The sequence below is a fragment of the Boleophthalmus pectinirostris genome, unplaced genomic scaffold (assembly GCF_026225935.1).
Source record: "Boleophthalmus pectinirostris isolate CB_2022bp ecotype Guang Dong unplaced genomic scaffold, ASM2622593v1 HiC_scaffold_20, whole genome shotgun sequence".
Classification (NCBI taxonomy): domain Eukaryota; kingdom Metazoa; phylum Chordata; class Actinopteri; order Gobiiformes; family Gobiidae; genus Boleophthalmus; species Boleophthalmus pectinirostris.
The window spans coordinates 12,601,375-12,624,771 of NW_026571153.1; the positions used below are offsets into that span (position 1 = coordinate 12,601,375).

Genomic DNA, 23,397 nt, shown 5'->3' on the forward strand with positions numbered 1-23,397 from the left:
ATAACACTCAGGTTTTTGTCGAACAGAAATAGACAATTATAGACTCACATTGGGAAGAAGAAGAGGTATGAGCTGGTTTAGAGACGTATTTTTTGGTCGGTAAAAATGTTTCAAATCTCGTCTTTTCACTCTTTTGGAGAGATAATAGTTTTCTTTTCTCAATCAGATGATTTTAGTTTGTCTTTTGTTCACTTAATATTACACAGATTGACTCTTGTGAGCTTTAAGTCAAGTCAGAAAGTTGTCTCATCAAAAACAAAACATACCTGCAGTTGTGTTTTGTTTCATTCCATACCATACCAACGTAAGTATGCTGGAAACAAACGCAAAATAGACAATCGCAGTACAACAAAACACACAATACAAACACAATACAACTGCTAAAAAACATAGAAAACAATAAGATGCTCAACATCAAGAAATATACATCTCACTCGTTAAAAGCCAGTGAAATCGTCTAATGGCAACTGGTTCTAGAGTCGAGGGGCCGCAACAGAAAACACACAGTCCCCACAAAGCTGCGTTTAGTCTTTGGGACGACGAGCTGATTTGTTGACCCGAGAGTGCGAGAGGCGGCATAAGAGTGGATCTAATCAGTGAGGTAGGAGGGCGTTAGGCCGTGTAAACACATAGAGTAAATAAAAGTTTAAAATCAACTCTAAAAGACACTGGGAGACAATGGAGAGGATAAAATAGGTGCTCTTGTGTTTCCGGGTTCCAGTTAAAAGTCAAGCCGCTGAGTTTTGGACTCACACATGTTTGTAATACTTTGTGAAACACTAAACTCTGTGTATTCTCACGTTTAAACTCTAAACTCTGCGTAGTCTCACGTTTAAACTCTAAACTCTGCATATTCTCACATTTAAACTCTAAACTCTGTGTAGTCTCACGTTTAAACTCTAAACTCTGCGTATTCTCACATTTAAACTCTAAACTCTGTGTAGTCTCGCGTTTAAACTCTAAACTCTGCATATTCTCGCATTTAAACTCTAAACTCTGCGTAGTCTCACGTTTAAACTCTAAATTCTGTATATTCTCACGTTTAAAGTCTAAACTCTGTATTCTCACGTTTAAACCCTAAACTCTGCGTATTCTCACGTTTAAACTCTAAACTCTGTATTCTCACGTTTAAAGTCTAAACTCTGTGTATTCTCACGTTTAAACTCTAAACTCAGCGTATTCTTGCGTTTAAAGTCTAAACTCATTTTATGCATTTATTTTGGGCAAGTAAACATTTACATTCATATACAGTGGAACATATAACATAGTGAAATCATAATAGAAATGAAAATAACAACCAAAAAATATTATTATTATTATTATTTTGCCCAAAATGGAGTGGGAAGAAGAAAATGTATTTAATCCCACCCCTACTCTTCATAATCTAACACAATGACTCACATTTAAACTCTAAACTCTGCGTATTCTCATCAGCTCAGAATGCTCTGTTCCACCTTGTGATGTCATGAAGTGGTGGTTTTTCATGTTAAAAGGTACATTTTACGTTTAATTCAGCAGCAATTGGCAATTCCAGGGCATAGTGTATGGACTTTAAAAACATAGTGAAGCACTTCCTGTATTACCGCATGACATCACAAGGTGGAACAGAGTGTTTTCTGTTTGAGAGAAGAACACAGCCTACATGTGCACTGTTAAATATGTGTGAATAAAACAAAACACAATCTGTTTTTGATGAGGAAACAACATTATAACATAGATCAGAAAATAGCGTAACATGGGCCTTGTCTTGTACATGATTTTTTCCAATGTGCTTGAGGAAAAAATGTCTTTATATCCATTTTATTTGTACTACCCCAGTACAAATATAATGTATAAGCAGCTCATGATATCAAAATAAGTCTAATTAGAAAGCATTTTATTGTCCAATAATCAGGAATGTGCGTTAACATGCTAGTTGATGTTGTCTTTGCTGTCACGGTCTCTGAAAGTCGTGAAGAGCACTCATCGCGCTGAACAATTAGGATGCTCTGGATGTATGAGTTAAGTGAGGAATAATTGTGTCTGCTGCCTTTTTAAGATCGTAAAAATCAAGTACATTGCCTTTAAGTGTGCAGAAATGTCCTTCTCTTACTCCCACTAGTTATTTGTCCTTAGTTTATGAATGTCATGTCTTTCAGTAAGCTTTTATTTAAGAAGTCAAAATAAAAGGACAAATGGTTTATGTGGACTTCAAAATGTAATTAAACTGCCTCTGGTCCAAGCTAATACGGACAATGGAGGTTAGTAAGGTTAGAGTGTTTTTCAGCTAAACCTTAATGCTGGACTTTTTTGTTGGCGGGTCGGTCACCTTCTTGTCTCTGTAAAGATGTTCTTGCTTCAATTTTTCAGTTTTTAGGTGTTTTTATTTCAGAGAGAATGTCGTTTAACAGTTGATACTGTTGCTGAAATGTGTTTGGTTCTTAAAAACAGCTTCATATCTCAGAGTACCAGGTGCATTATATTGATTATCGCATATATCGTGATATTGTGATAACATCATATTGCGTCGCGAGGGACCCAGTGATTCCCAGCTGTAATCTACACCCATTTTCAGCATTTTTGACACTCTTAACCCTCTCCAGGCAGGCGTTGCAGATTTGCAACAGCTAAATGCCAATTACCTATTTACTCCACATCCATATTTTATGAGCCTTTTTTACTCAGGAGCCTTTTCTCCCATCCATGCTGATAAACGTGGACGATGCAGACTGTGCAAGAATGGCTACACGCAAACGGCCTGCCAGAAGTGCAAAGTACTTTTGTGCTTTACAAAGGATAAAAATTGTTTCTTGGAGTACTACACAAAAAAGTGATGTTGTTCTGCCACTGTAAAATACTGTTACACTCTGCTCATTGTTATGAAAAGTGCTATACACATAAAGTTAGCGTTCATATCATTTTCAGTCTTCAGTGTTAATTTACCACACCAGGCCAATGCTGCAAATCTGCTTGTATATATCTGATTGTATATTACTACCCCATATGATCATTTTCCCCAAATATCAGATTTTTCCTGTTAATATAACTTAATTTGAGCCTGAGAGGGTTAAAAATGCACAGAGAATCAACTGTTTGTAACGGTGTGAGGGTCTGTTTACACAAGAACGCTTGTGGGTAAAAATGACAAAATATTTTATCGGAAGTGCCTTTCTTTTAGACGGTGACAGCGTTTTGGGGGCTTAAAAACGCAAAAATCTGAAACCACCCTCCAGAGTGGAAAAGTTGAACACGCTCCGCCGTAGTGTTTCCATCTACACTGCCCAAGATGCAAAACTCTGGTCAGATCTGCTCACATCGTGTACATGTTTACGTCACATAGCATCACCACCTAGTGTCACCCATACCCAGTCGAATTCCACACACTTTTGTGTCACCGTATGCACGCAGATTTCCTCCTGAAAACGCTTGTCTAAACGCGGAATAAAAAGTGAAGACCACTTTTGCGTCTTCTGTTCAGACCGACATCATATAAACGTCGCATTAGGCAGTTGGTTTCCCCTGACTCTTAGTAAGAATGTCCCCGATTGAACAAAAAAGTTGATCGGTTACATACTGTTATTCCAACATGCCGCTATTTAGACATTGACGTGTAATTATCAAAGTAGCGGTAGAAACATTGTTTTTCAAGCATCACACTACGCCAATTTTTTTTTTTTTTCATTGTCGGAGTAGCAGTATTTTACTATATTTCAAACATTCTTTTTTTCCGATGTGAATAATTCTACTTTACGCTCCCATAAGATGCTTGGGCCGGTGCAAAGCTCTTCATTAGAGAATACTTCGGCCACAAGAGATGTCAGACAGCGGGAAAATGTTCTAACTGATCGTCGTGGGGAAAAAAAAGAGCATAGGCCATCCTTCGGGAACATATCTAATCTTAAACGGAGGCTGCATTCATTTTGTCATGTAGGTGACCAACGGAGAACACCGTAAGAACATTGAAGAACAGCGAGAGATGCACTTGGGCAGACTATCACAACTCAAAAAAAAAAAAAAAAAGACGTGTCGGAATAGCAATACTAAAAAGGTTCAGAAAACTGGAACGTCTAAATGGAGGCATGTCGTATCATAATTGTAATTTTACCGTCTTAATTTTGTTCTTTTGTAGCAACTTTAACCATACAGTATATTACTTAAAGAGCTTTTTTTTGTTTTGTTTTGTACAAGAATACAAATGAAAGCACAGCCCCTTTAAAGAAGCACATTTGAAACTGTATCCCTGCACCAGATTTGGCCTCCTCAGTGCTGCCCCTCCCCGATTCCTCTTGGTGAGAATGTAATTAGCTTGCTCTGGGCCGCCACTTTTGCGACTGGCTCCATCTCCTCCACTTCCCCTGTGTCTTATTTTCATTTTAATCACTGATTCAACTAAACTGTAATTAATATTTCCTTCCATTGTTAAAGGAGACAGAGACGCCGGAGCCAGAAAGCAAACAGGGGCGCTGCCAGACGGCCCTTTCTGCCAGATTTTCACTTGTGAAGCCAGCCCACAATACCGCCTGTCTCACAGTGTTTAAGAGCTGATGAGTTTTTGTTTTGGTTAATAGATTTTGTGTTTGCTTTTGTTCGCAGAGTTTGGGGGATGTGGTCCGGAAATGCCCAGAATCCTGTACAGTCAGCAGTTGTACGAGAACGGAGAGCCGTGCTGGCAGGGCGGCTCCCGGAGTACCACTGTGAGTATGAAATGTACATGATTACGCGGGGCACGTCAGGGTACAGGGTATAAGAGGACGCAATCACACGTTATGTAATCTCCTACGCAACTGCGAGGTGGTAAACAAAAGGTATACTCTTCATTATTGTAATATAACGTGATGTGTGAGCTACTGCGTCCAAGTAATTTCCCTTGTGGAGCAATAACGTTTGTCTAAGTCTAATGGTAGCTGGCTTGTTCCAATCGGAGAGACGGCGAGTGAGACACGCTCTGAACTAATGTCTACGAGGTTTTTGCTGAGTCGTGCTAAAAAAACAAGAAGCTCATTCTTAAGAAGTCAAAATAAAAGTGCAAATGGGTTATCACGACTCCAAAATGTAATTAAATTGAATCTGGTCCAAGTTAATACGGACAATGGAGGTTGGTAACGTCTGCTACGCCTAACAGGAAGTACAATTATGTGCTGAAGTACATGCTAAAATCAGTAAATACTTACAGATCAAGAAGTGGGCAGTGATCAGGCACGTGACTGGAGCACATTAAAGGTCCTACATTACATAAAATTGACTATTGTGAGCTTTACGTCATGTTATAATGCTCTTACCTCCTCAAAAACAGACCTGGAGTTTTATTTTGGTAAATTTTTGAGTAACCCTACGTCATTAGTTTGTCTCCAAAGCTCAAAATGCTCAAAATTGATGATGATGATGTCATGAAGTAGTAGTTTTCAATTTAACAGCTACCTTTTATCTTGGGTTGCCTTGTCAAGATCTGCATGTAGGTCTGCAATATACCAGCCCGATTCATCAGCCGGTTTCACATCGTGGAAACCGTCTGACCTCGCAGCATTAGGATTCGTTCGCTCGACGGTAGGCAGGTACTTTTTTATTTAACCAATCGCTGCTATTTAGTCGTGACATACTATATTTTCTGGGCTATAACGCGCTCTTAAGCCTCTAACCCCATCAAAAAACGACCGCACACCCCACAATCCAGAGCGCCCTATACACGAATCCACTCGGGTGTCCCAGCACGACTTCAGTAAACTACAAAGCCGCACCACCCGCAGAACACACAAACACACACAGAGCAGACAGTGAAAAACACCTGCAGCCACACTCATCACGCAGACAATGAATGGAACGAAGGAACGAACCGAAAAAGCGAGTGCAATGTGCCACTCTGAGCCACAACTGAACAAACGAGTCACTGCGAACACGCCAACAATCCAGCAGTCCCAGACAAAGGCAAAGGTTTGTGACTCTAAAAATATAGGTCACCAGTAAAATTTTTCGGGAAACACTGCAGTAGAGATTGTCAATTCCACATCTGAAATTATCCATATGATTCTAGTGAAGGTGTGTGGAGTTTAAAAACACAGTGGAGCACTTCATGTATTACCACATGACATCACAAGGTGGAATAGAGAACAGCTCAGCTTAAATATGCAGAGTTTGTGTGTTATACATGTGTGAATGAAACAAAACACAACTCTGGGTTTGTTTGTTTTTTGTTTTTGATGAGGAAACAACATTATAATATACACGAGATCCAAAGATTATATAATAAAACATGAAAACACCATAGCAAAATAATGTGTAGTTTCCCCGTTTATTTTTAGGTGGAGATTTTTTCAGGCTGTGACGTTATTTCATTATTTATGAGGCGCCAAAATTAGCATTAGCACTAGTACAGAGTATGCTAGCACCATAATCATTTATTTATTCCGACTGTTCCTCCAGCACTTTGTTAAACTATAGGGATTATAGACTGTTGTGATGTAACGTGAACATAACCTGGGGTGACCAGGATTTTCAACATAAAAAACTGGGACACCCACAGTTTTTTGGTGGTTGGTAATAATAAAACTTGTGAAATGAAGGGGTAATTAAGGGAAATTATTACTCAGAGTCCATTCATGACGAACATGTGAGTTAAAATAGTCACATTTTCTTTGCGTCTTGGTCAATTTTAAGCAGCTTTTCTGGATTTTACCTGAACAAATGATCATTTATGACTCTCTTTACTGTTGGCAACGATCAGATTGGTCAAAAATAGGGACACCAGGGACATTTATTGTATAAAACTGGGACAAATCACTGGTTTTGGATAAATCTGCTGGGACAGGGGACACAGGGCTCAAAACTGGGACTGTCCTGGAAAAATAAAGACATCCAGTCACACTAACATAACCTACTGTCATTATCAGTGTTATCAGGGAGTAACGAGTTATAAAAGTAACTAATTACTGTAGTGCATTGCTTTGTGCTGTAACGCAGTAATGTTCGGCGTTACAGGGAAAAACATTGTATTATTTTACTCTGTACAAATGTCAGTAAAGCGCGTTACAATGCTTTTTTAACTTGGATTGAAGTGGTGAGTTTATCTTCATACAAATTCATTAAAATCACCACGATATCAGCAGCAGTGAAACGCCAGAGACTCACCCGCGTAGACCGTCAGGTGACCGCAGGCGAAAGGACCGGCGCAGAACTCCGCACTGTTTAGACCTGCTTCAGTCCTGGTTTAGACTTGGTTCAGTCCTGGTTTAGTCCTGGTTTAGACTTGGTTTAGACCTGGTTTAGACTTGGTTCAGTTCTGGTTCAGTCCTGGTTTAGTTCTGGTTCACTTCTGGTTCAGTTCTGATTTAGACCTGGTTTAGACCTGGTTTAGACTTGGTTCAGTTCTGGTTCAGTCCTGGTTTAGTTCTGGTTCACTTCTGGTTCAGTTCTGATTTAGACCTGGTTTAGACCTGGTTCAGTCCTGGTTTAGACCTGGTTCAGTCCTGGTTTAGACCTGGTTCAGTTCTGATTTAGACCTGGTTTAGACCTGGCTCAGTCCTGGTTTAGACCTGGTTCAGTCCTGGTTTAGACCTGGTTCAGTCCTGGTTTAGACTTGGTTCAGTCCTGGTTTAGTCCTGGTTTAGACCTGGTTTAGACCTGGTTTAGACTTGGTTCAGTTCTGGTTCAGTCCTGGTTTAGTTCTGGTTCAGTTCTGATTTAGACCTGGTTTAGACCTGGTTTAGTTCTGGTTCAGTCCTGGTTTAGTTCTGGTTCACTTCTGGTTCAGTTCTGATTTAGACCTGTTTTAGACCTGGCTCAGTCCTGGTTTAGACCTGGTTCAGTCCTGGTTTAGACCTGGTTCAGTCCTGGTTTAGACCTGGTTCAGTCCTGGTTTAGACCTGGTTTAGACCTGGTTCAGTCCTGGTTTAGACTTGGTTCAGTCTTGGTTTAGTCCTGGTTTATACTTGGTTCAGTTCTGGTTCAGTTCTGATTTAGACCTGGTTCAGTCCTGGTTTAGACCTGGCTCAGTCCTGGTTTAGACCTGGTTTAGTTCTGGTTCAGTTCTGATTTAGACCTGGTTTAGACCTGGTTTAGACTTGGTTCAGTTCTGGTTCAGTCCTGGTTTAGACCTGTTTTAGACCTGGCTCAGTCCTGGTTTAGACCTGGTTCAGTCCTGGTTTAGACCTGGTTCAGTCCTGGTTTAGACCTGGTTCAGTCCTGGTTTAGACCTGGTTTAGACCTGGTTCAGTCCTGGTTTAGACTTGGTTCAGTCTTGGTTTAGTCCTGGTTTATACTTGGTTCAGTTCTGGTTCAGTTCTGATTTAGACCTGGTTCAGTCCTGGTTTAGACCTGGCTCAGTCCTGGTTTAGACCTGGATTAGACCTGGTTTAGAAATGGTTCAGTCCTGGTTTAGACCTGGTTTTGACCTGGTTTAGACCTGGTTCAGTCCTGGTTTAGACCTGGTTTAGACCTGGTTTAGTCCTGGTTCAGTTCTGGTTCAGTTCTGGTTCAGTTCTGGTTTAGACATGGTTCAGTCCTGGTTTAGACCTGGTTCAGTCCTGGTTTAGACCTGGTTCAGTCCTGGTTCAGTCCTGGTTTAATCCTGGTTTAGACCTGGTTTAGTCTTGGTTCAGTCCATATACGGTGCAAAATTTCAGCATCTTCACAGTTATTTTGGCGAGAGTAACTTAAAAGTGCTGCAATAGTCATGTCATTTCTTACATTTTAAACACAGTAATATTGTAATGCAACGAATTACTTTGAAATGACAGTAACAGGTAATAAATAACGCATTACAGTTTTAAAGTCACTTGCCCAACAGTGGTCATTATATTATCAAAATATTGTGATAAAGATATTAGTTATTTCTCCCTACTCAGCTCGATTTCTTCCTGAACTCAACGGTCTGTCTGTCTGTCTGTATTCATGGTCAATTTAGCTCCGCACTTTGCTAGATTCTCTCTCCATCTGCTCGTCTTCCTACAGATTACCCAGAAATCCTTGTTCTCTCAACCTAATTTCTAAGGTCATTTGCTCAATTAAAAACGCAGTACTTTTAATCATCTCATTTGCTTGTCCTTCTCCCCTCTTTTTTCCAATAAATGTCGCCTGCAAATGTACGTATGTAGAGCTGCCATCTGGGGCCTTCCTTTTGAAAATACTAAATTGAATTCCTTTGATAGACCCTCTGAGCGCGCGCAGTGGGCATAAGTGAAGCCTCGTCACAAGTCCGAGCTCATTATATTTGAAATGCGGGAGCCGGTGTCCGCGTGTCTCCTCGGTGGAGCAGAGAGAGGACAGAGCGTTTGTGGACGGAGAGATGGGTGGGGTTAATTAAAGACAAAGTAGTGCTCTGGTCTGAAGTGAGTGCGCTCAACTTAAAAGAGACATCTCAAGTTACAAGCGCTCAAATGGTTTAGAAGGAACTGCTGGCTCTAAATAAAGATTCACTGTGTAACTTCACTGCTTTTATTCATGGGTTAATTATTGCGTTGTCCTTAATGTTCCACAATACGGCTTTAAATGTATCTATTTGATAAGCAAGCGACATAGCTGAAGGCCGCCACACACTACACACTAGAATTTGCTTGATTTTGGTTACGATTTGCTTCTCCCTGATTTCGGGAAGGCGTAACCCGACTTTGTGTCTTCGCGTGTGATTTTGAAGCCGCTGTGCTCTTTGTGTGTGACTCTGAGCTGCTCTGTCAGACCTTAACCACCAGACATCAGCAACGCTACGGCAATAGCCAATAAAACAGAGCGTCAGGGGCAGAGGAGTGACGTACACAGAGGCGTAAGATACAAACTCGGGATATAACGAAAATAAGTGAGAAGACTTTATTACTCAGCTCTCATAAAGTGGTAAATTTAAAAATGCAGCATCTCGTCCACATTATCCATAGAATTTGTCCTCCACAAATAATGACGTCCAGTCCACAAAACAGCGCTATTAATCCAGTTTGAGGCGTTCTTTAAAAGTAAAAAGGTGAGAGTAGTTCCTCACGTGTGTTTGTTTACGTCCGCACAGCGCACGGATCGAGGTGAAGCTGCAGATTCGCGACAGTGACTCTACTTCCTGTCGACTTTATCGCCAACCTTTTATGCTTTAAAAATCATGTATCTGAAGTATTGCACCATATTTCACAAGTAATAATAACAGTTTTGATCTTTTGAACACTTAAAGCAGGGGTGTCCAAACTTTTTTCATCAAGGGCTACATATCTAAACGTAGATAAAGCAGAGGGCTGATCGAGGGCCGTAGACTGGTGCTGAATACAGTGAATAATTGAAATCTGTGCATGTTTAACACGTTAGAATGAGCCACACACTATATATTCAATATTAGCTTTATCTAGGTAGAGTTTTAAATAAAAAATTGCAATAAATTTTTTTCTTTTCATTGATGCAAGGTAATTTGGGCCAATTCACTTTGAACTCTGAGGGCCAAGAAAAATTTGTCTGAGGGCCGCATTTGGCCCCCGGGCTATAGTTTGGACATGCCTGACTTCAAGAGTCTCAGAGCGAGTGGTTTTATTGTAGACAGGAAGCAGCTGACAGGATCACGCTCACAACTTTAAGCCTGTGGTCCTCAGACAGATCCCGCTGCAGTCTTTGCAATTGGAGATTTTAAGTCTCATAAGATTCTCCTTGTGTCTGTGGTGTGGACTTTTTATCGCAAGTTTAAAAATTGTTAAAGACTGAAAAATGTTGTAGTGTGTGACGGCCTTAACACAATCTAGCTGCCATGTTCCAAATAGAAAGCCTTCAACTTGATCAAATCCAACTGCCTTTACATTGAAAATGATCCTCCCTCGCCGCAGTGAGTGTCATTATTTTATCCTGGTGTTTTTATTGTCCTGTTTTGTCCCTCAATAAATTCTTATTCCTAATATGGAACTCGGCTCCAAATTTGTCCTATAACCACTGGCCTCATGAGCTTCATTTGACTGGAGCCGAACGCTGTGGGTGACGCCACATTCCTTTAGTCCACTTCTTTTTTATACAGTCTATGTCATACTGTCCACTTTCAGTAATACGTGTTCTTCAGTTTCAGTTTTTGAGCAGTAAAAAACTGTAATTGAATAAATATAAGAGACAAGTTTAAAGTCTTATTGTGGAACATTCTAGTGATGCAACATTTGTGAACCAAGCCTTTTCTATTCTAATTTTGGTGCATCTTTATCTTGATTAACGCTGAACCAACACAAAAAATCAGCACAGAGTTGGAGTGAGAACTTTGTACACAAAAAAAACTGGATCATAATTTACATTTAAAATAAGTTAGTTTTTTAATTATTATTTTAGTTTTATTTAGATTCTGCATAATCTTCAAAGTTCAAACATACTCCCACTCGCTTTGAACCATTTTAAACACATCTGAGCCTTGGTCATTTCTCTCTGTGATTAGTTTGTAGATAAAATGCGTTCTCACACTGGCTTCTGTTATATAAACAAATATAAAAGAGCCAGACTTTTGAACGGCTCTTTGAAAAATATTCGGTCCAATAAAAGAGCCGACTGTCCCATCGTTGGAACATTCCAGGAAAAGCAGTAACATTCTGCTGAACAAATCCATGAATCACATAGATTTCAGAACATGTTTGAAGACGTCTAAACGACACAGTCAGCAGGAGTTATAAGATCCCACAGAGACACACGCATTTCTTCTCTGAAATGAAACTATATATTACCTAAACTGCACCTTTGAGAATTGCTAATTGTGTTAATTCAAATAGATCTGAGACTCGCAGCTGCACTATTCTGTTTAAGTTATCATTCAAAAAGCCACATTACATTTTCTTATGACATGTATTATTACTATATTTATGCCAGTTATTTAAATTACAGGATTTGTTTACTTATTTTACAGAAAAAAATGTTACAGATGAGTTACTTTCTGATCTCTGTTATAATGTTTTGTCGTCACCAAAAACATGTCTGAAGTTGTGTTTTGTTCCATTCACACATGTTTAACACACAAACGCTGCATTTTTAGACTGAGTTCTAATTTCAAACATAAAACGTTCTTTGTTCCACCTTGTGTTTGATGTCGTGGTTGTACAGGAAGGACTGAATATGTGATATGATGCAAGTTTGCCCAGCTTCCTTGGGTGTTCGTTTGTTTCATAGCTTTCACATATTGGCATACACAAAATACCGTATTTTTCAGATTATAAGGCACAATATCAATAATGTTGGATTCTCTCGTCTATTTTCATACATAAAGTGCGCTGGATTATAAAGTGCAAACGGACGACACTTGAGACTGATCCTTAGCCCAGGCGTCCACAATCCATTGGCAGATCGTGGTGTAATTCTCCGAGCGTGTCTTGGTGCATGTGTATTATGAACGTGAATGTGTGTTTTTTATTTCCTATGAGGAGGACTCAAATATACATTGAGTAATAATGTGTTTAATTCAGCTTTGCGCACATTTGTTTACATTTTACAGAAATGAAACTTAAAACCACATGGCTAATTTGCATAAATTATAAGCGCTGAAAAAAAAAACTCGTTCCTTGTGTTGCTGATGAGATTCAGCTTCTGTCAGACTAAAGGACACGACTCAGTGGAATATGAATGTTCTCTCTGTGACACAGTACTACTGTAGCTGTAACGCTGCAGTAATCCATCAAGCGGTGTGGCTTCGTAGCTCACCAAAATTGTACATTTTGACAGATTTTTGAGCGCCGTGTACCACATAAAATCAGTTCGAGGTCAGTAAGCACAACCAGAATTAATACAAAAGGATTATAAAGTGCACTGTCGATTTTTGAGAAATTTAATTTAATTTATTTTTTATTTATTTATTTAGACAGGGACAGCACACAATTTTTGCATTAACCTTAACAGGAGAGATGCATTGTACATTAGGTTGTAGCATCAGTGCTAATTTCCCCCTGTCGTCCCTGGGCAGATTCACTGAATGATTGTATTTAACTGATCTTTGACTATCAACTCTTCTGGAGACCTGTAGCATGTTTTGTGTTGATTTTAAGTGCACCTTATAGTCTGAAAAATACGGTATGTCAAATGCGTGTACATATTTACGTATAAGTGCATGCCTATTGTGGGATAATAATTTTAAATTGTGGAAAAATAAAATTGAAAATTGAAATTGAAGTGCTCCGTTATGTTTTTAAACTCCACACACCTTCACTAGAATCATTCGGAAATTGACGATCTCGACTGAACTAAAGCCGTGTACCTGAAAACTACCACTACATGACATCACGAGTTAGAACAGAGCATTTGGAGATGTAGACAGACTAATAACAAAGAATTACTCAAACGTATGAATGAAACAAACTCACGAGAGTCAATTTTGCGTCATATAAGAGCTTTAAAAATGATTCAGTCTTAGTAACGACTTAATTAATGACCTAAACTATTTGTTCATTATGACATTTGTATTCCTGCTTTATTGAGATTGTAAATAGTGTATTATAAAGTGTGATCCGCCTGTGTTCTGTAAGCTACCACACAGCTTCACATTTACCTTGATATAATTCTATACTCTCTATCTCCTGCACATGTCCATTATTAACACCTCCTGCTACACTGACAGCTGCGCACCCATCCATGGACTGTAATAGGATCAAAATTAGCCTGGGGATTTACTCTGATCTTTTGAATATTTGGCGTTCCGATAAAAAAAAAAAAAAAAAAACTAAACATTTTGTATTCGTGGGCAGCTCTCGCTTGAAATGTAACAAAAAAAAAGCGTGCTATTTTAAACCTTGTCCAGTGTTGAAACCAAATCACCAGTTTTGTAGCGGGGCTGAAACTTGCGCACAATAGTACCTGTCAAGTTCCCATCTTAGACTCTCCAGGTGCCTTTGTTCGGCAGAAACATTGTCTGTACACGGAGCAGTATGATGTGAGGGGGGTTGCCATGGAAACCACCCTCCAAGTAAAATATATATCTTTTTTTCTTTTTTTTTTTTCCTTTTCCCCCAACGCTTTTTGCAGAGGGCGTCAGAGTCACCTATTAAAGCTGGGACAGTGCTACCGTGTCTTTGGAGTTTTGTGGGAGTGCTGGTGGTAAAGTATCCCACAATGCATCTGTCCCAAATTTTCAGACAAAAGGTGGAGACTGTAGCCAAAAAATGTGCATTAAGACAGTTACATTTACTTCAAAAAAACTCAAATACAAAGTAGTGTTGTATGAAATTACTTAAAGGTATGTTGGGAAACTAGTGAGTAACTGTCTGAGTTATAATATGAAGTTAAAGATGCATTGTGTAACTTTTCTGGTAGAGGGTAAATTACTAGGGGTGTGCAAAAATATCAATATATCGTATAGATCTTTTTCAGAACATTCGGAAGTGCCCTGCTGTAGGTTTGCGGGACTCCCGGTTAATGCTTTTCTACGGAGAAATATCTGTGGAAATGTCTCGCGTATTTTCCACCAGTTTCATAAATCTGCTCCATCAACAAATCATCATCCAACAAGGTCGACGAAGAAGAATTTATCCACAACTATCAAGGTAAGAAAGACGAAAACGTAAATGTGAACAACGACGACGCATTAGTGAACTACTCCTGAGCAAAACTAACCTCATGGTCATGAATAAAACATAAGTAATAAGTTATTCGTTTATAAGTAACTTGTGAACTCAGACTGATTCTAGGATTAAAATAAAAATCGATTTCATGATGTAGATATTAGCACAGACAGAGAGATTTGTGCAATTTAAATGCTTCAGATGTTCACAGATTACATGTCTTGCATTTAAACTGCACAAATCTCTCTGTCTATGCGAATATCTACATCATGAAATTTTTAAATTTTAATTCTAGATTCAGTCTGAATTAATAAGTTACTTCATGTTTTATTCGTGATCATAAGGTTAGTTTTGTTCAGGAGTAGTTCACTAATGTTAGTCGTTGTTGTTCGCCTTTACGTTTTGATCTTTCTTACCTTGATAGTTGTGGATAAATTCTTCAATATGTCCTTTGTCGTCCTTGTTGTTTGAAGATTTGTTGATGGGGCAGATTTCTGAAGCTGGTGGAAAATACGCGAGACATTTCCACAGATATTTTGCCAAAGAAAAGCATTAACATAAGTGACGTTTACCCTACATCGAGACACTTCTGGCTGTTGTGAAAAAGGTCTATTGTTTTGTGACTTGGACTCGAGTCAGACTTGAGTCACTATTTTTAGGACTTGAGACTTGACTTGATCAAATGCACTAAGACTTGGGACTCGACTTGGACTTGAAGGTCTGTGACTTGAGAAGACTTGATGCTTCTCCTAAAAAATACATGTTTTTAGAAACTATTTTTCTCTTTACAGTTGATAAATGTGGTGCTGAATTTTACTAGAACAAACTGGAACATGTTCCTCCCACTTCTCTGTTACTTTGGATGTAACTGAAGTTCTGTGATGTGGTATCCTCAAATGTACTACAGTAATATACCGAACAATACAGTAAAACAGAGGGAACTACAAAGAACATGATCCTTACTTTTCAGTGCAGCCTCCAAGTCAAAACAACTCTTATTAAGCACTTTTAAATCTGAATTCTTTCTATTCTGACAGTAATGATTCACACTCTTGTCAAGACATTTAAAAAGGAAAACATAGCATTTCTACAACTTTTATATAAATACTCATGTATAAATATACCATGGATTTTTAAGTACAATTTAGTTTAAGTCATATCAATTGCAAACATCTAAGATATATTTGGTACTTTTCTGGTTCAAAGACTTGAACTGACTTGAAGCTCAAAACAGTCGACTTGGACTTGACTTGGACTTTTGGGCCAGTGACTCGAGACTCGACCAGGTCTTTGACTTTGGACTTGACTCGGACTTGAGGCCAAAGACTTGAGACTTACTTGAGACTTGCAAAACAACGACTTGGTCCCATCTCTGCGAATTGATTTGAAATTTCTTGTATCGAATCGAACGCTCACTGTATTGAGATATTTATCGTTTTGTGGCCTGTATCGAGGTATGTATCGTATCGGCAACTTCTTAATGATTCCCAGCCCTATCCATGGAGATGTTTGTATCCATGGAGATGTTTGTATCCATGGAGATGTTTGTATCCATGGAGATGTTATTGCTTTGCCTGGAATGTTCCATGGTATGACATTAAACACATCTATCTCATTTATTCATTACGAGTGTTTCTGTTGCTCAAAAATACAATCATTCTCTTGGTGAATAAGGTTGCCTCTCCACAGATCTGACCTGTAGTTGTTGCTCTCAGGATAGGTTTAATCTCCACTGTGGAACATTCTAGACAAAGCCATACTATCTCCATGGTAGGTGACACCAGAAAACCAGAAAAGTTGCACAATTACAGCTTTAATGTAACTGAAACCAAATATTAAAAATGTACAAAACCTGTCAACATAAAACTTTTATTATAGACTAGGGTTATACTGTAAAATATAAAATTATTCAAGTATTATTTATTCAAGAAGGTGTAAAAGAAATGTGTCTGAAAACTACTCCAAATAAAGTCAGTGAGGGGGTATGGAGTTTAATAATATAATGGAGCACTTCCTGTATTAAAACATGACATCACAACGTAGAACGAGCGTTTTCCGTTTGAGTGAAGAGGCTAAATATTCAGGCTTTGGCAGAAAGAAAGTTGACTAATAAAACAAGTCACCGGATTCATGAAAATGTCAGAAAACTGTTGAACCAAACAAAATGAGTTCCATGATATGACAAGGATTAAAATAAGAATAATTACTCAGTTAGCCTTGTACTTGTTCCTGTCCTGCCTGTAAACCAAGGTTTGTTTTCCATTTTTGTTTTCCCAAGGTTCCCATCAAAAGTAGTTCAAACTCGCTGTAAAAACTGATATCTTTTCAATGTCTCAATTACATTTACCTGGACTTTGCACGCCAAATCAAAACAACAAATGAACAAAGTATTCCCTTGACTCATAACTGGGTTTGCAGGAAGGAAGTTTGGTCAAGAAGTGACTGAGTTTATGAGAAAATACACCAAAATGCTATTAAAATCAACATGGTGACACATTATGCAAATTATACGCATTATGCAAAATCAACTTTTAAGAGGTTTTAACCATGTTATAGTTGTTTCCTCTTCTCATTTACCCGGAGTTGTATTTGGAGTGATTCATGCAAGTTTATAGTTTTTTTAGTACTGTAATTTCCAGACTATTTCTCACTGAACCCTGCGGCTTAAACAACAATGCGGCAAATATATGGACAGATTCTTTGTTTGGCACATTTGTCCATTCATATAAACCAGGGGTGCTCACACTTTTTCAGCATGCGAGCTCCTTACAAAATGATCAAGTCATAAAGATCTACCTAATACAAAGCCAAACAAACTGCACTGAAACACTCTGTGCCCCTTTTTTGGACCCTCACCCACAGTTTGAGAACCCCTTCTTTAAGAGAACTTCCTCTGGCACTTTACACAAAACTGTGAAAAAAGTGAAGGAAGATTTTTAAACCTGTTTTTTAAAGTTCCAAACTGGAGTTTCATTCTTTTCTGGTTTTGCAGTGATATTTACCAGCCTCTGCACATTTACCAAACCAAACACACATCGTGACAAACACAGATGCATTTGTGCACTTTTGTTAGACAAACTTCAGCCAAATGTGGCAGTAGGTCTGTTCTGTAGATCCGCTCTATGCTGTAGGCCTGCTTTGTGCCAATACTGTAACACAAATTTAGACTCGTTTTTGCTTCATGTTTCGTCTTGTTCTTCTAATCAGCCGCACTGTGGGAGGGGCTTGTTTTCGCTGTACGCAGGAAGGAGCGAGAGCGTGAAAAGGCGAGGGGCGGCGTGCTGACGTGAGGCAGATGGACAGGTAGGATGTTTAGGAAGTTTAACCTGCCCTGTGATGCACGCTGGTACACGAGGGCACACGCTGTTGCAGACAAGCCGTGCATAGTGTGTGTTTGTGATGTGCAGCAGAGTCTCCGCGGGTTTCAAATGAGCGCACAGGCTGCACTGAGACGCCCCACACGCTCCTGCACCCCAGCTACAAGTTTATTGCCAACAGCAGCGGCCGTAATGAAATATGATCACACTTGTTGAGTGTCAGACCTTGAGTGAGAGACGAGACACGGCGATCTACCCACACGACCTTGGCGATCGACTGGTAGATCTCGATCGACGTATTGAGCACCCCTGATATAAATGGTCTGTGGTTTGGCAACACAGTGGATATGCGCAGCCTGAGTGCAGAAAACGCCGCTGTCTGTGCGGTTACACATGGATCTAGGGTTAACATGAAGTTGCAACAGTAGCTGATGTTGTCAGCACTAAAACTGTTTATCGCCAGTTTATGTGATAAAATAAGTTATGATGCTAAATTCATATTAGTGAGTATGATACATCTTACCCGTACGTGTAATGCAGGTGAGTGCGTAAATGACGAGAACAAACGTCTCAAACTTCAGTAGCCGGACATCCACTTATACCTGACCGATACACCTAGCCCCGTCCCCGAGAGAGTCTGAAACCAGTACTAGACGCTGACATGGTACTAGACAGGACAGCGGCTCTTTCTGCAGGAGACATGCGCAGTAGAGCTCGGAGAGAGACACAGAAGGAAGATGCCAGTTTGAATGTGTTTTGAACAATTATGTTTGCGCCTCATACACACACCCTCCTCGTGGAAAATACATGAAGAAATGTGGATGATGCAGTTTTAAGTTAAAGGCAATTGATGTGGCTGTGGAAGAAGGAAAAAGAGCTGCTGCACGTGAACTCGACATCAGTGAGTCAATGGTGAGACTTTGGTGATGGCAACTTCACAAACTGACTCAATGCAAAAAGACAACAAAAGTTTTCAGAGGTGATAAAAGCAGATGACCTGAACTTGAAAATGTTCTTTAATACGTGAACACCTGCTAGCCAGGCTGACGCCACCTAGTCCTTTCAATTTCATTTCTCTCCAGCGACTAGGTCAGGAATTGGAATACAATAAACGGTTCGCAAAAAACCCGGGAAGTGTGAGACCAGCCAATCAGCAAAGAGCCATACATTCTGTGTTGGCAACGATTCCTGAGATCAAGGATTTAAAGCTGGAATGAAGAGAATGTTTGGTGAATTTTATCAAGAGGAAAGACATTATTGCCCTTCTTCCTACAGGAATTGGGAAAAGCTTAATATACCAGTTTGACCAAATAGAAGCGACTGGTTAAATTTAAAAAAGTACCCGCCTACCGTCGAGCAATTCTAACACTACAAGATCAGACTGATGAATCAGGCTAGACACTTGCGCCTTATATTTAGATGCGACCTATATATGTATAAGTTTAAAATTGTAGTTAAAATTTTGTTGATGTGGCTTATATTCAGGCGCGCTCAATAATCCGGAAATTACAGTAATTGTATTCAAGTCGTTTTTGCTCCATCATTGCTCCAACTCCCATATTCACTGCACCAGTACATGCCCACTGCTCTGTACTTACTTCAGTCTCCTATTTTATTTTACCTTCACAGGAAGTATCAATATTTGGCTTTCAAAACTGGACTATATCAGGCCTAAATTAGAACTAAACAAGGTCTAAAATGAGACAAAACCAGATCCTAAATGAGACTAAACCATGAATAAATCATAACCCAAAGGAGCACAAAGGCAGATTTGTCAGTAAATCAAACAAATACACAAACTCCAGAGGGCCCCATTGGAAGTACGTCTACCACAGTTTGAGAAACAGTGGCTTAGTTAATAATAATAGTAACAGTGTCTCATCGCCAAACAGTGCAGACCAGTTTATCCACTGTTGTAACTCTTGAGCGTCGCCTCCTACACGTCCTGCTTATTTAACATGATATTGTCAATTGAGTTGATTTGCTGTGGAGAAGGCGTGCGGCACCAGGTACGATCTTCAATCAGCCGCCTTTGTGAGATAAAAGTGTAGCGCCTCTTGACTCTCCTCTCCTCTCTCCAACTTCTCTTTTCTTGTGTGCGTTTCTAGGTCACGCTGACATGCGGAACAGAGACAGGCCTGCGAACAGCCAAGGAGCCCAGCAAATGCCAGTACATCATGGACCTCCAGACTCCCGTAGCCTGTCAGCCCGTGCTCAAGCAGCGGGGGGTGCACAGCGAACTTTGACCCCGTCCCCATGGTGACAGGCCGGGGTCCCGCGGGTGCCCCCCCCGACATCTGTGTTGTCAGAACATATATACTTCCAACAAGTGGAACTGAGGCCATCCACAGACAATAGCACTTCACTTGTCATTGATTGTACAGAGCTGCTAGCCTGGCCACTCACTCTAATACACACATTATGCAAACATGTACTACAGTATACAGTGTACTACATTATTTTTACAGTTAGGGGGATGGGCGAAAACATATCAGACTACTGAATGGATCTGAGTACGTGGTAAAAGAGTTCAGTCATATTTAAGGACTGCAGACTGCCATCTAGGGATTCACCAGCTTTTTCACAACCGATACCAGTCTCGATACTTTTAATACCTGCCAATACCCAATAGTAACCAATACCAGCATGATAAATTTGTATTTTTAACCTCAAAACTTAAACAGTTAACCTATTAGAAATGGAACCAGCAGTGTTATGTAACTATTTATACTCAGTGTTGGGAAGGTGACTTTTAAAATGTAATCCCCTACAGATTACAGATTACATACACCAAAATGTAGTTTGTAACGTAATCCATTAAATTACTTAAAGTGAGCAACATAATCTGAATACTTTGGATTTCTTGATTTGCTGTAAAGAAGCAAGGATGAGGAAATCGTAACATAAGATGTTTTGTCTGCTAAAAGAAAATGAAAAGCCCAGACTTTACTGAACCGTATAAAAAATATTATTAATAGAAGAAGAGGAGGACACACAGTCCGTGCAGCATGGTTTAGTCCTGTTAAATCTTGGTTTAGTCCTGGTTTAGATCTAGTTTAGATCTAATTTAGACCTGGTTTTAATCCTGGTTTAGACCTGGTTTAGTTCTGGTTTAGTCCTGGTTTAGACCTGGTTTTAGACCTGTTTTAGACCGGGTTTTGATCTAGTTTAGATCTAGTTCAGACCTGGTTTTAGTCCTAGTTTAGACCTGGTTTAGTTTCCGGCAATGTGTGGAATTACAGAAGAAAAAAAGAAAAGAAGGGGGGTTATAGCCTAAAATGTAAAAACAGGAAAATATCACCGTGAAATCCATTTATTTCAACAAAGTAACTGTAATCCAATTACCACTCATTGAAACAGTAACTGTAACTGAATACAGTTACTCATAATTTGTACTCTGATTACGTAACTCTGGTACATGTAATCTGTTACTCCCCAACACTGCTTATACTACAAGTAGTTAGTTTGAATTGAAGTCCAAACATGAGGGGACGTTCTAGGTCAAGGGTGGGCAATTATGTTTTCTATGGGGCTACGTGAGAAACAGAAAATATTGTGGAGGGCCGGGCCAAAATGCTTAACTCAATTCTGCATAATATTAATTGTATTTCTTTATAAAACACAGTACCGTATTTTCTGCACCATAGGGCGCGCTCTTAAACCTCCAACCCCATCAAAAAACGACTGCGCGCCCCACAATCCAGAGCGCCTTATACACGAATCCACTCAGGTGTCATAGCACGACTTCAGTAAACTACAAAGCCGCACCACCCGCAGCGCACACAAACACACACGGACACACAGCAGACAGCGACCGCGCAGCGAAAAACACCCACAGCCACACTCATCACGGAGAATTGAACGGAGGAATGAACCGAAAAAGCGAGTGCAATGTGCCACTCTGAGCCACAACTGAACAACTGCGAACACACCAACAATCCAGCGGCCCCAGACAGCACCCTCCTTACACGCCACAACTGAACAAAGCCCGAGTCACCGTGAACATGTCAAACAAAGTCTGACTGACCCATCCAACTGTTGTGTTTCGTTTAATGCACCTTATAGTCGCATTTTATATGTGAAAAAAGTTCGAAAATAGACCATTCAATGACAGTGCGCCTTATAATCCAGAGCGCCTTATAGTGTGGAAAATACGGTAAATAGCATTGTTTTGACAAGCTGGTAAGACTGGTAAGAGTTTATTTTATAACTAAGCAATGAAAAAGTGAGGCTGCCTTATAAAAAAACACTTCTAAAATAAAAGCAATGCAGCTTTTAACAATGCATGAGGTAAAATTATAAAATAAATTTATTTTGTAATTCCAAATAATCTTAAACGGGCCTGTCAGTGGCTCGGGAGCTGTACAGCCAAAACCAGATTGTAAATAGTTATTACATTCATTTAAATGCACAACAAGAATATCTGCTGAAACGATATTACGGAACCGATACCCGATCTAGCTCATATCTGTGGACTGTTTCTAGTATCGGTATTGGTGCATCCCTGCCTCCACTAAGTCGCAATGGTTTAGAAACTTGCGATTGTCTAGATAAGGCTAAACGTTCTTCCCCAAATCCTGAATCTAATCTTTAACTTAATTGTTCATTTCTTGTTTCTGTAGTAATTAGTTTGAGCGTTGTCTGATTTGCCAGGCTACAGTTTTTTGTTTTGTTTTTTCACAAGAAGCCTAATAGTGAAATATATTTTCGATAGAACGTGTCACTGCCCTACATTTGTAAGTGCTTGAGTCATTCCTGTAACAAAGTCAGTTCTGAGACCACTGAACTCCGGGAGCAGCTAAGATCAGTTTTTACCACTACCACTTTGTAAGCAGCAATAACAGAGCTACGGCCTTCCACTTTGCTTGATTACATGTCATCATAGTGGTCACACCAGTAGAAAGAGCACACACCTTTGCACTGTATTAAAAAGCCACAGGTTGTGCTCTCATTTGTGTTCCCTGTCTATAGGAAGAATAAACTCAACTCTATGTCCACTTGTGCGTGTCAGTGAGTGCTTTTTAATGGAGAAAGACTTACGACTATTCACACTGTACATATGCCACAACTTTGATCGTTACTTCTGAGTTTTACCTGGTCTTCATGAGGTCAAATATTGTCTTGTTCTATGTTTCTTTTATTATATGTGTGGAGTACATGATTACAGTTTACTTAGTGGCACATCACAAACAATGTCGGTCATATTTTTCTATAACTAGAATTTCCAAGACTAGAATTGTTCAGATAAAGTGGCTCAGTGGTTTGAACATTCGTCCACCAAGCAAATAGTTGCTGAAACAGGTGGGTTTTAACAGGTGTGTATGCGTATGAGTAGTGGTTACACATGGGTGGGTCACGTGAATCAAATGAACGACGAATGGGACAAAAATACTTGACGCATGTTCAAGACGTCCATTGCCCTGGAAACAAGGGTCATTTCCCGGTCTTTTCCCAGGAACGATGGCAGATCAGGTTGAGACTTTAGTGCATTTATTACATAAAACCCATCAGCAGAGGTGATGGGCTCAGTGGCTGTGCTTCTGGTTTAGTCCTGGTCTAGTCCTGGTTAAGTCCTTGGTTCCAGTCCTGTAGTCCTGTTAGTCCTGTCCAGTCCAGTCCTCCTGTCAGTGTAGTCC

General features: G+C 39.7%; 1 protein-coding gene across 1 annotated transcript in view; it reads left to right on the plus strand.

The window, feature by feature from the left end:
* Positions 1-22,747, plus strand: part of LOC110159334 (glucosidase 2 subunit beta-like) — a 384,952-nt gene extending 362,205 nt beyond the window's left edge. The window contains 3 exon segments of the mRNA XM_020923884.2: positions 4,573-4,609; positions 4,611-4,673; positions 19,870-22,747. Coding sequence (XP_020779543.2) covers positions 4,573-4,609; positions 4,611-4,673; positions 19,870-20,007 — 238 coding nt within the window. The 3' untranslated portion in view covers positions 20,008-22,747.
* The last annotated feature ends 650 nt before the right edge of the window (positions 22,748-23,397 follow it).